Genomic DNA, 13,802 nt, shown 5'->3' with positions numbered 1-13,802 from the left:
GGCTGGAATGAATGGGGGAAAACTATTTAAAAGCAGGTCGCTGGGACTTGGAAAGCAGAGTCGACCACTGGAATGAAAGAACCAAAGACGAGCTGAAGGAAGAGGACTGCTGCAACTCCTGGATGACCGGAGAAGCCCTGATGCAGGTCCGAATTGCCTGAAACTCCAATCGACAGAGAAGCTCTTCAAGGTTAACTTTTTCCCTTGAGTTTGGTGGGAACAACCAACTCGTAAGCCACCTGGACACCGTCCCCATCTGGTCAAATTTTCATCAGAGTGCTGTTGAAAACTGAATAGCCAGACGGAAGGAAACCAGCTTGTGGTCTTTAAGGCACTCACACCTTAATTCGACGTCTTGCTAAGCTTTTGGCCTCATCCCTGGGCAGTGCAGGAACCTCCCGTCGTCCTCCTTCTTGTCCCCATGACTGAAGCCCAGGAACAGCGAGGTCTGCTCGAACTGCCAGGAACAACTGCCTCAGCTCTTCTTCACTAACAAGGTACTGTGCAAACGCGGTCCGGGAATCTTTTCGGCCATCACGAAAGTTCATGGAACTTTGCTCATCTTCGAAGGCTTGTCCTTCCCTAAACATTCATCAAACTTTTCATCTAGCCAAATTCTTCTGAACTCTGTGGCAAAGTCTTAAACGTCACTACCAGAACTGTGCTATCCAATACAACGGGCCTCATTACAAGTTTGGAGGTAGCCAGGGCCCTTAATAAGGGCATGGCTACCCCCAAAACCGGGTCCGGGTTCCCTGAATGGAGAAATACCGGGCCATTCTGACCTTGGAGGGCCCAGTATTTCCCCATTGAGGGAACCTGGACCCGGTCCATCCCCATTCCCATTTGAGCCCCCATAGGGCTCAATGGGAATGGAGAGCATGCTAACAACGGACCCATTAATGATGGGCCGTTGTTAGCATGCTGGGCCGCTCGCGGGACCCGCTAAGGACGTCTGGTAAAACCAGCCATCCTGAGCAGGTCCCGCGAGTGGACCTCGTAATGGGGCGGTAAGGGGTTAACCGCTCCGGCACCTTTACCGGTGCCATTAACACCTTACCGCCCTCCTCGTAATGAGGCCCAAAGACTCTGAACCATTGACTTTGACCCAGGCCTATGAGATGAATTGCTGGTTGTAGTATACTGAAACCATTTGCCCTGCTTATGAATGTATTTGTGCTATTGATTCATATAACCTTGTCTTTTTATCCCTTTTTAAAGTATATGAAGTGCCATTTTGCTCCCACTTCACAGGAGAGCTAAACTTGTTCATTTACTTACCAGTTGCGTATTTGTGGTTTATTAGTGTGTGATATTGAGCTGTTCTTGCTAATGTAATGTTTTCAAACTGACTGAGTAAATAAATGTGTATTCTTTTACCAAGAAACCTTGAGTAAGTGTGTGTTTGAATCACTGTATTAGTTGATCCTTTGTGTAACTTTTTCTACTGCTCACTTAAACTCTTGAGATAAGTCTGGCTGCTCAGCCATGGCTACCACTTTGCTCTGTAGTACAGACTTGTGCCAAAGGTGAAATTGTACTTACACTTGTAGTCTTAATTGCAGTTAGTGTTCACAAATGGTACTGCCTGTGATTCTGCCTAACAGCCTCTTGTCTTCTCTTTGGTTTCACAGCTGCCAGGTACGGTGACTATGAAGAGTGCTTTGGCTCTCTCTTTATATGGGTGCAAATCCCAGACTTGCCTTTTCTGTATTTATGGTGGTCTTCTTGCTTTGCTACTACTTCGCTGGTCATTGCCAACCTGGTACATTATCCTGCCAGGTACTGTGACTATGAAGATTGATTTTGGAGGCCTTGATTAAGTTTGTGGGTGCTGGTACCAGACTCACCTTCGTGATTCTCCATTTTCTTTTAGTCGTCCCACCAGCCGTACTGGTCTCTCCAACCTCTCTGGGGGGCTTACTGGTAGTCTTCGGGTGCTTTGGGCCATATCAGATTTCATCCATGACTTACATGAACTGCCTGCAGCTCCACATGGACTCCCAGCCTCTCAGCTGTGCATCTCAGCTTCTCCACATGCGCCAGGCTTCCAGTCTAGCTGGGGGCTCAGGCTTTGGCTCCTCTTGGTATTCGTTTGTGACAAATGCCTTAGGAATGCCTCTACCAGGGGGTAAGTGTGCCACTCCTGGTACCATCGGCGTCTCGTCTCCTCTGCTGCTGCCAGGATTCAAATCTCCTGCTTCCTCTTGTGAGGGCTTCTTCCTTCAGCAAATCCTTATTCGCTTTTTATGTTCCATTCTCATTTGCTTGACACAAATTGACTAGTGCATTTGTAGTGGTTTAGTGGATTTTTTCCCATTACTCTGGCTTCATCCTCATCCCGGTACTATAATAATTCCTGTAATCAATATTCTTCCTTGTCCCAGTGTTTCCTGGGGAAGTGACATGTCTATTCTGCAGACATACATGGAAATATCTGGGGTTACTCTGTCCTGTGAAGGTTAACAGGATGAGGGATGTTGAGTTGTAAGGGAATTATACTGTGTTTCTCTCAAGGTGTCATCCGTCATTCCATATGGGGATCCCCCCCCATGAGATTCACTCACTGAGTACCACCCCCAGGGGAACTATCGTGTAGCAACCTCACCTCCCTGGCCTCATGGGAAGGTGCTTCCCCCATGGAAGCAGTGATGGCATCCTGGGATTCGTCACAACACGTTATGATCTGCTTGTACTTTATATATTGACATAAGGAAGAATACATGTATTCCTTTGTAGAAGAGAAATATCATGAATAACTGTAGACTGAACCAGGTACGTTCTGGTTCCTGATCATTTAACTTGTTATATGGTTGCAACTTTTTTAATACACGTTTTAAGATGAAGAAAAATAATCCTGAAAAATTGCGGCAGAGTATGAAGTGTAAAACAGGTAAAGACTTGATCTGTCTGTAATGATTCTTTTGTTTGTTTATTGGTTTTTATCAATCTAAATGTTATTGTATTGTGTATTTTATATGCATGTTTTTATGGATTTAAAGGAAATCTAAAATTAAGTTTATTACTACGACTACTAGACATTTAATGTAACATATTCGGAATGCATGGAGTGGAGTCCTAATCATGAGCAGGCAGGCAGACCTCTAGATCTCTGTATTCCTCATAAGCTGGCATAGACTAATGATTGGTAGTCACTTAAAAGGACAGAATTGGGGTGGGGGTGATTAGGCATCTATCTGCAATCCAGTATCATTCTTAGGAGGTTGATGATGGATGACAAAATGAGTAACCGGGGTAGATGATGGCAAATGCACAGTAACAAATACAGATGTAAAACCTTTACTTTTTACAACTACAACATGTGGACATTATTGCACAAATCTATACACTAAGTCAAAACCCATATGTGTTTCCATGACCCACTGATTGGTATACTAGCCTTGCTGACATCACTTTATGAATGATTCATTGCTTTTTCCCATTCCAATGGTACACCAGATTTGTAGTGGGCACTTATGCATTCATATTTCCTTGCCCATATCTGCATCCCTTAACCATGTACCTGCTGTGTTGTGCTCTCAGTTGTAAATATCACTATTTTCTTTTAATGTAGGATTGCTTCTTTGTCTCTATCAGTAACATCAGCTAATGGACATTTCTCATTTTCCCCACCAGCTGATTTTCATTGACTCTACTGGTAGTGGGTATTTAAATTCCATCCGTCTGCAGCTACCAGTCATTGCAGGTAGGCCTATGCTAAGTGCTAACAGTATTTCCCTGGCAACTCATGAATACCTGATGACCAGAGCCATTCACTTAACATTACACAAGCCTCCTTTCTGCCAAGACCAAATTTGACCAATGTATACACCAGGAGCCAGCTAAACTCCTACTGCATTCTCCATAGAATCAGAGCCAGACTGTTCTGTTGGGGGAATCACATGGTTTCTTCAAAGGTGTGTATGATTTAGTCACAGTAGTCACATGTAAGGTAAACCTGAAACACAACCGGCCTGTCAGTGTTCATACCGACCTACCAGAACCCAGACTACAAGTAAAGGAAACGCTGGGAGAGATATTCTACTACCACCACCACAATGCAGCTTTGATTAACAGGAAAGAGGGAGCAGGCCCTGCCAATGTCATGGGAAGAGTGTTGTGCATCAAACAATGTAAATGAGAGGAACGAAATTGAAAAACGTTTTCAAAATCAACCCATATAATAACAATTACCTCTTTTCAACTGTGATGGGAAAAGAGGTAATTTAGAAATGTCACTTGAACGCAATAAATGCATCATTGCTTATCAGCATTTTAATGATATTATTCTCCACTTCAGTGCAATCCTTATAAAAAAGTGGATTAAGACCAGAGTAAAAATTTACTACAGCAACAATGAGTAAAACTTTACTACAGCAACAATGAGTAAAACGTTACTACAACAACAATTAGATTAATAAAAATACTAACAGTAAATAGGTTTGAAATGTTGGTCCAACTGGAAATCTGCTAGCTAGAATGTTTGTAAGCTGTGGATTTAAAGTCCCACAATTGTGTTGATTCAGCACAAGTTACTTTATTTGGCTGTCGTGCACATGTCACTTTGATGACATTGAGATATTGACACATGTTGTATGTGCTTGAATAATATGTATACTTTCTAAAGAAATACCACGGTATTCACATGTGTTCTAAATAACACAAGATAATGCAATAGATCATTTGGATATACTAATACTTGCGAATTGCTCAGCAAGACTTATATGTGTTGTTGAAAATTGCCACAATATCTGTCAGAGGGCTCTATCAAGTATGGTATATCTGTCTTTATAATCATCACATAATGAACAGTGAGGCATTCAGCCTTACTGCAATCGTTACCGCTATAACTCAAGTTCCATATGGTAAGAACATTACTTGCCTCACTCCAGATGTAAATGGTCTGAGCTGCCTTACAGAACAACTCGAACATTACCCAGAACATAGCTATGGAATTGTGCAGGAGCAGAGCCAAGAGCAGAGCCAAGAAGAAGGAATGCAGACTAGACATGGCGGCCCTTGCAAGAAGGAAGCTTAGGACAGGTCAAGTGAAAGATAAGGACAAGGGTCTTCCCTGGATAATAATGTGGAATTACAGCCGGGGGTCGGGGGGTGTAACAGGCAATATTGGCCTTCAGACGATTTATTTGGTTAGAGGGGAAGCAGAGGGTTCATAACGAGGGAAAAAAGATAATAGCAACTGCTACAGCAAACCTATCCAGCACTGTAATTTCATTATAATATGGCAACATCTCAAAACCAGGTTTATAATAGGTTAAAAATAAAATAAAACATTTGGAGAAGGTACCTGGAATCTTGCAGAGAGAATTATTATGGTGGAATGGTCGCTGAAACTGAAAACCTTTCTATTTTGATTTGCTGCTCCCTCTTCCCCCACGATCTCGTGCATGACTTTCCCCCTGCTTCCCATCTTTGGGTCCACCTCAGCACTGGGATGCTCCAGTTGGGCCTTGCAGGACTATATACATAGGTCAACATAAACAAAAACATAAACATAGCATGAAAAGAATTCTGAAAGAATGCTTATGGTGTTCATCAACATGCAAGTGAATTTACACCCCTTGTAAATAATTCTCACAGTAGTGCTGTGTCTGCCCATGACTGATAACATCAAACAGGCCTCTCCTTGTGGACCTGTCTTATTCTGCAGTTGATACTTGAAAACTAGGAAGATAGAGAAAGTGCTAATATTCAAGCAATAGAACCTGTAAGAGGAATAGTTATGATGTCTAAGGCCTGGAACATTTAATTTCATTGCAACCCTTGGGGAAAGCTCTTCTGTTTAGTGCATGATCCGAAAGTGTTGGTGAACCCGAGGGTACCTGCACCCAGTTTAGTGCCTGTCCGTGCAAGATCTGTGTAATGGGAGAGGTATCTCTGCTGTCCAAGGTTTATGCTTCTGAATGGCTAGCAATTATATCTGAGATACTAAACTACCCAAGAAGGGGGGCCTAAAATATGATGTTATCGCTTTCACTTTCCAAGACAGATATAAGTAGCTTAATTGCAGCAGAACTGTGATAATGTGTCAGTGGGGGATGTTCACATGTGCACGATGATAGTTTACTAACAGCCATTTGCTCCTGACCGCACTCTGTGTTTGTATTGCCAATGTGCCATACATGCTCCAGCAAATATCTAAAATGTATATTTTATGTCCACAGCCGACTTCCATATCTTCAGGCCTTCCTCCTTTTTCATTATTGTACACCTAAACATTGGTCTGCAGCTACAGATTCAGCTGGTACCCATCATGCAACTCTACATCCTGGCAGAGCCTTCCTTTCGTGGGAAGCTATGTGGTAATAAGCTTGAGTCTATCTGCTTCAGCTTCTGTGGGGGCTACCCTTCTCAATGTGTTAAAGTGATGGCTCTCCCAACTTTCTCTCCGCTCTCACAAAGGTCTCTGTGGTAATTACAACAACATCCAGAGCGACGAGTTCACAGGCACTAATGGGATGGTGGAGGGAACCGCCTCTGCTTTTGCCAACACCTGGAAAGCCTACCCGCAATGCCCGGACATCGGAAACATCTTTGGTTACCCTTGTATCATCCACTCGGAGAATGGTAAGTATAATGTTGTGTTTCTTAACTCTCTAAAAGTTAAATGAACTTTTAAGTAAGCTCATAGAAAGTTCATATATACAATACATTTCACGAATTTGGTGATGAGCACAAAAAAAAGGTTTCTCACAAAGCCACACAAGAGTAATAGATGTACAAAAAATAAGGATGATGGTAGAGTGGGAGCTGGGAATGGCAACAGAGGAGAATGGACCTTACTGAGAAGGACCCAACACCTGCATAGCCTTTAAACACAAGGTGACCCAACGCATCTGAAATACACTGCTAAAGCAGGTAATTACTTAAAACTAGGCTACATTTCACCAAAATTCTCTGACAAGAAACCTCTGTCACTTCAATGTTCCAAGAGGTCCATTTGTTGACCTGAAGTAAGGATACCGGGCACATCCTACGGCCATGTCCTTGAGCAATACTACTCTCTGGAGGAAGTAGGTACATGCTCAAATACTTCTTATTAAAGCCCCTACATGCCCCAGTATCAAGTTGCTATTGGAACTTGTGCCAGCATAGTGAGAAGCCAGAGAAGTACCACTCGAAGGATGGACACTTGCATCACAGAAACTACAAATTCCCATATTATACCAGCAGCCGCAGTAGTAAAATAAAGATCATACCTACTTTTGTTCATCCTTTGACTTCCTATAATTTCCTGGTATTTTGAAACCCCTTGACAGAGCAACTGAAGCCCAACCAGGGCCCCAAATCTGGACTGTCCTAAGCGCTGAAGATTTTAAAATGGCTACAAAAGTTCCTTTTCACCTAGAAATGCACTCACCACTTCCAGACACTGTGCACGCTTAGTGTTGTGAGACAAGTGACATGCCCAGTGAAACAGTCCTAAATTTGTATATTGCCATTTCTTTACCCAAAAACCCATCATCTAACAACATAATAAAAGGCCAGATGTATGTTTGTCCCTGTATGTTTGTCTGATGCAATAGCTTCACTGTTGTCACCACTAGAGGGAGCTGTTGCCTTAGGATGTTTAGTGGTCCTACTTTGTCAATGTACCTGCACGATTGTACACAGGCTTCTACACGAGTAAACTAATATTGCCCCTAGCCATTTAGATCAGTATTCTGGAAGAAATGTTATTGGATACGTTATTGGACATACTTCATTTATCTTCATTTATCAACTATGATGGAAAAATTGTGTATCTTTTTTATGTTCTGAAGGAGCCTATATGACAATAAGCTGTTGAATCACGCCCCAACACCCCCCCCCCCCCCGTGTGTGAAGAAGGCTACAATAGAAGCAGGTCCAGTTATTGTGAACTTCAAAAACATAATTGTCCTATTTTAAATTGTACTAACAATCATAGTTCTATCATCACTCTTTTACTGGTGTATTCAAGACTGAATACAATTTATATTTACATGAATACATATTTGTACTGCACCTACATTTTTCAATACATCGTTTGACTCTGGAATGTCAGTGGATGTTTCAATCACTCACAAAGTCTATGTAGAGTTCACATCAGTCAACACTACCCTTAAGGCCCAACTTTGATAATAGAATGCAATCCTTAGAAAGACAGTGTTCCAAGGACTAGGGTGTGAACTTAAAGAATCAAACATGATACGAATATAGTGATTACAATATTCTGTTTGAAATTGAGTCACCAAATGCTTACAAGCAGTTGCATAAATGAACAGAAGAACTTTTAACCACATCTGAAAATAACATATCTCTCTTGCATGTGGTAATTGAACACCATATTCATGCTCCCCATCTCATACCAACCAATTCAACAACATGGGTGGTACAAATTACCCTTCTTTTAGCATGTGCATATTTGTATCTATAATAAAAGAATCACCTGCCACACCCATATTTATGCTCTTCCTAACCACAAGCCTCCACACCAGGTATACATCTCATTGTTTTACGTTTTACATGTAATATCAGAAAGGTGACATCCATACTAGTATTTTACAAGTTGTTCTGGTAACTCAATTTCACAGAAAACAATATTTTCTAATTTAATCTGATGGCATAGTCATTATTTAGATCAATCCCTTCTGAAATTGTAGATCCTCTTGTTGAATCAGGGGCTTAATATACTTTAACATTAAACAAAATGAAACAAAGGCACCATTGTTCTTCTATGCTTGATTTATCAAAAGTCGCTCAAACATTCATTCATCTCAAGACACAAAATGTACATCAAAATACCCAATGCAAAGCAAACCTTTCCAAGGAAATTACTGTATTTCTTTTTTTTTAAAACTTTTCTTTATTGGCAAGGAACAGCAGCAGGTGCGTCACAAATTACCACAACAACCATGTTACATGATTTACAACTTGACACCCACACAGAGCGTTAGCAAAAACCCATGTACATTCATAAGGTGCATAGAGTCCAACGATGCTGCTCACAGCTCCGATTGCACAGCTGCCTGGTCTGATGATGGGGGAGAAGACAGAAGCTCCAAGTCCGCCCTTCCGTTTAAATAGCTACAAAATTCTGACCATACGTTTCTGGGGCGAGCCTTCACGGGCAGTGAGTTGATATAGTCCTCCTCACACGCCTGTGTCCAGGTAAGAGCCTTTAACCACATTTCTAGCGAGGGGGGGATCGCCGCTTCCAGCACTGCAAAATGCATCTCTTAGCCACTATGGCCCCCACATTCAAGAATTTAGCAGCACGCCTTGTTTCCGCCCCCTCCCACATCCCAAACAGCACAGCCAGGGGGTTAGGGTCAATTCGGAAGCCCACCATCTCTGAAAGAGCCTCAAGTACAGCCTCCCAGAACGGAGCCAGCATCACACAGGTCCAGAACATATGGGCGTGATCCGCCTCGTTGGATCTGCATCTCTGGCAGGCGTGAGGCTGACCGCATGCAAATTTCCCAACCACATGAGGAGTATAATACAGGCGATTGAGTAACTTATATTGCACACATCTAAATCTAGAGTTGAGGGAGACCTTACGCGTATGGGTACACATTTTTGCCCACATGTCATCAGTAATGTCCACCCCCAGATCTCGACTCCAGGCGTCCCGGACCTTGTGGGACGATTCTGGCACTTGTGATATTAGCATTTTATACAAGGCTGACACTATGCCTCTAGCCCCTGCGGAGTTTGTAATGTAGCAAATCTCAGGGGACTCCGGGGGTTCGTCCGGGTACGAGGGCCACATGCCTTGCACTGCCGCTCTGAGCCTAAAATATTGCAGTAACTCCAATGATGACTTGGCGTGTCCTGGCCTCCATGTTTGCGGGGTGATAAATTTCCCCTCAGGGAACAGGTCGGTAAGCGCACGGTATCCCAGGTGCTGCCAGTGTCGCATAAGGAGTTTATACTGTGTGGGGGCGAGGCCCAGAAACAACCATAAGGGCAACCATTTATAGTACGGACGGGATTCAGAGTGGGGCTGCAGAATCTGTTTCCATGCCATGATTGTGGTGGCCACTGGATCAGCCGGGGCGTCAGAGTGATACGAGTGGAAAAGGAACAGGGGCATGACATTCACCTCCTCGGTCGCCAGGATCTCGAGTTTAACATGCGGAGGAGGATCTTGGTGCTTATTTCAGTGTGTTGCATGTTGGGCTTGTGCAGCAATCCAGTATTGGGTTAGATCCGGTGCATTGAAGCCCCCTCTCTCGTAGGGTAATGTCATATGCTGCCACTTCCTGCGTACGGCACCAGAATGCCAGAGGAATCGCGTGCACACCGCATGCAAATTCATGAAATAATGCTTCCCAGGCCAGAGTGGGACATTAGGAAATATGTATAGAAGCTTCGGAACTATAATCATTTAAATTAGCGACAGTCTCCCTGACAGGGACAAGGGGAGGTTACACCACCTCTTCATCCTGGCTTCTGCATATTTTGCGGCAGCAATATAATTGTCGGCCAATAAGGAGGGTCTCGACAGGGATACCTGGATCCCGAGATACTTGATGCCCCCAGGAGCCCACCTAAGCGGGAATTCGCATGTCGGTTGGGGAGTTGCAGGTGTGAGGGGGAAGATGTCTGACTTGGTGTAATAAATAGTGAAGCCCGAGAATGTGCCTATTTTGATTATCTCGCGGATGATAGGGTCAAGATGGACCGAGGGGTCCCTGATGTACAGGAGCACATCGTCCGCGTACAGTGATATGATTTCGGGTGTGTCACGCAGGCGGATCCCCTTGCGTGTATGCTTGTCTCTCACACTATCTGGCACGGGCTCGATAGCCATCGCAAACAGAAGAGGGGAAAATGGGCACCCCTGGCATGTCCCTCTATGAAGGGCGAAGGGGGCTGACAGATGCGAATTGACCAGGACTCTGGCCTCAGGATTGGTATAAAGCAGTTTGATGTATGAGAGCATGTGCGGGCCGATCCCCATCTTCTCAAGCACCGCCCATAGGTATTGCCATGAAACCATATCGAACGCCTTTTGGGCATCTATTGTCACAGCAACCGCGTTAGCCTGAGTGTCATTGAACAGTCGCCGGATATTTAAGGCAGTGGAGCAGGCAGGGACAACGCCACTCTGATCGGAATGAATCAAATATGTCATAATGGGGAGGAACCTGTTCACAATGATCTTGGCGAATATTTTGGTGTCAGTATTCATGAGGGAGAGAGGTCTATAGGAGCCGCACTCCTCAGGAGGCTTGCCCGGCTTAGGAAGCACAGTGATGGTGGCCTCACTTAGGGATTGGGGGAGAGTGGCAAGGCGTAATGACTCGATCCACACCTCGTCTGGGCGTGGGGCAAGCTATGTAACATGTTCCTGGTAAAATTTGGCGTTTAGGCCATCCGGGCCAGGAGCCTTCCCCTTGGGAAGGGCCGAGATGGCTGCAGTAATCTCATCTAGGGTGATGGGGGTGTCCAATTGCTCTCTAGTGGCGTGAGATATATAGGACATGGGGATACGGTCAAGGAGAAGATCCAGGTCCTCCGGGCTATGCTCGCGCTGCGGGGCATAGAGGGCAGCATAGAACTCTGCAAAGGTCTCAAGAATGGGTTGGTCCGACCAGTGCCGCACTCCATTCTCATCGATGATACTATCAATCCGGGTTCTGCCCCCCTCGATCCGGGCCAGCCTAGCTAGGGTTCGACCAGATCTCTCTCCCTCGCCATATTTCCGAGCCGCAATGGGTCGGGCATAGTATCGTATCTCGCCTAGGGCGAGGGTCTCGAAGGTTTCCAGTTCCATTCGTATCTGAGCCAACTTCGGTGGAGAGGGGGCGGAGGCGTATTCGCGCTCCAGTTCCCTGAGTTTGGTCTCAGAGCGTTGTAAAGAGTTCCTAATGACTTTCAGGACCCCAGCCTCCCTAGAGATGCACATCCCTCTGATGAACACCTTGAATGCCTCCCATCGGACCCCATCAGTTGTATCATGATGTTTATTGTTATCAAAGAAAGCGGCAATGTCTGCAAGGATTTCGGCCTTGAAAACTATGTCGTGCAATGCCTCCCATTTGAAGCACCAGTTAGAGTGGTGAGGGAGGGCAGGCTGTAAAGTTATATCTAATGTCACAGGGGAATGGTCAGAAAGCGTGCACGGGAGTATTTGCACATTGAGAGTTTTCCCTATGAGCCCAGCCGACAGGAGGAAGAGATCAATCCTGGAATGACTATCATGTACAGAGGAGTAGAATGTATATACCCTAACCAGTGGGTTAAGCGCTCTCCAGGCATCGACTAGGCCAGCAGGACCCATGTGAGCGTGAAGCCGCCGAGCGGCTCTGGATATCATCCTCGGAGCGGCGCCAGATCTATCCAGCTCAGAGTCTAATATGAGATTCATGTCCCCTTCCCAGATAACCGGGACCCCGACATATCTCTTGAGCAGGGTGTTGATGCCATCGAAAAAATCTGGAGCATCTATGCTCGGAGTGTATGTGTTAACGAGGAGGCACTCCATGTTAGCGAGCAGGCAATGAAGGACTACGTATCTACACTCCCGATCTATATGACTAGTGCGTACAGAGAATTCCACTGACTTGTGAATCAAAGTGAGGACACCCCTGGACTGAGAGGAATATGACTTGTAAAACTTATTGGCGCCCCACGTCAGTGCCAGAGAGGAAGAGAGGTGTGTCAGGGCGTGAGTTTCCTGCAAGAGGAGTATTTTGACCCCATGCCTCTGGGATACGCCGTTATCCTGCGGGCTTTCGTGAAGTTGCTGAGCCCCGGATATTCCATGACATTAGCTTAATGGCCATGTTTCAGTGTTATGGGGTATCCCAGCACCATGTGGCGTTGTTTGTTGACCATGGGTGGGTTGTAAACACAGTAGCGCACCATTCGGGCCTCCAGGCCACTGCCTCCCTGCCATTTTTAATATAACATCCTGCAATTATACCCCCCACCACCCTCACTGCCCCCCCAACTCAGCAGTGCATAAAAACCCACCCGTAGACCTTATGCGAGCATGCCTAACAAAACAGGGCACAGCACGCCTGCTCGCCCAACTGGGGCGCAACCAGTGACCATAACATGCCAAACTCGCCATTGCAATTGCAGCGGGGGTCGCTGCTGCCGTGGGCCTGACGGAAATAAGAGATTGGTGCAGTGCACTGTGAAACGTTCAGCGGCATCAAATATTAATTCAATTACTAAGCAGTATTACGACAAGTTACAAGTAGCGGAGGATACACAGAGCGCAAAATATGCAAACTCAACAAAGGGGGGTGCAGACAATTAGCTTGCCAGTGGTTCACCAGGAGGGCTACCCGCAAGTGTCAGAATGGATTCCCTCAACCGTCATCAGCCGGCTCACCTAGCGGGCAAGTAAGCGGAATGTGGGATTCAATGAATTTCACTGCTTCCTCGGGCACCGTGAAAAAATACAACTTGTTGTTGTGGGTGAGCTTCAGCCGTGCCGGGAACAACATGGCATATTCAATTTTCCTCTCCCTAAGCAACTTTTTCACACCGTTGAACTGCCTGAGCTCCATCTGTACATTGACAAACAGTCAAGGAAAATTCGGATAGTTTGAGATTCTGGCTTCAGCTCCCCTTTCTCCCGAGCCAGGCGTAATATGTGATCTCTATCTCTAAAGCTTAGAACCTTAGCTATGATTGGCCTAGGGAAGTCGTCCGGCTTGGGACGGGGGGATAGCGCCCGATGAGCGCGTTCGATCGTAAAGTGCGGGGACAGTTGAGAATTGCCCAAGAGATCTCTTAGGAGATTTTCCACAGCGAGTTCCATTCTGCCTTAAGGGCGGATTCCGGGACCCCCACAA

At 45.2% G+C, this 13,802-nt stretch overlaps 1 protein-coding gene across 1 annotated transcript in view; it reads left to right on the top strand.

Annotated features, from left to right (window-relative positions):
• The window catches only part of LOC138503896 (mucin-2-like), a 577,632-nt gene that overhangs the window by 520,000 nt on the left and 43,830 nt on the right, over positions 1-13,802 (top strand). Inside the window, exons 12-14 of the mRNA XM_069623967.1 lie at positions 3,637-3,706; positions 6,186-6,323; positions 6,424-6,588. Of these exons, the coding sequence (XP_069480068.1) occupies positions 3,637-3,706; positions 6,186-6,323; positions 6,424-6,588 (373 nt within the window). The remainder of the gene's footprint in view (positions 1-3,636; positions 3,707-6,185; positions 6,324-6,423; positions 6,589-13,802) is intronic.

Source organism: Ambystoma mexicanum, chromosome 11 (genome assembly GCF_040938575.1).
Source record: "Ambystoma mexicanum isolate Mex_15411 chromosome 11, UKY_AmexF1_1, whole genome shotgun sequence".
NCBI classification, from domain to species: Eukaryota; Metazoa; Chordata; class Amphibia; order Caudata; family Ambystomatidae; genus Ambystoma; species Ambystoma mexicanum.
Note: the sequence above shows the minus strand (reverse complement) of the source record. Positions and strands in the feature narration are given on the sequence as shown.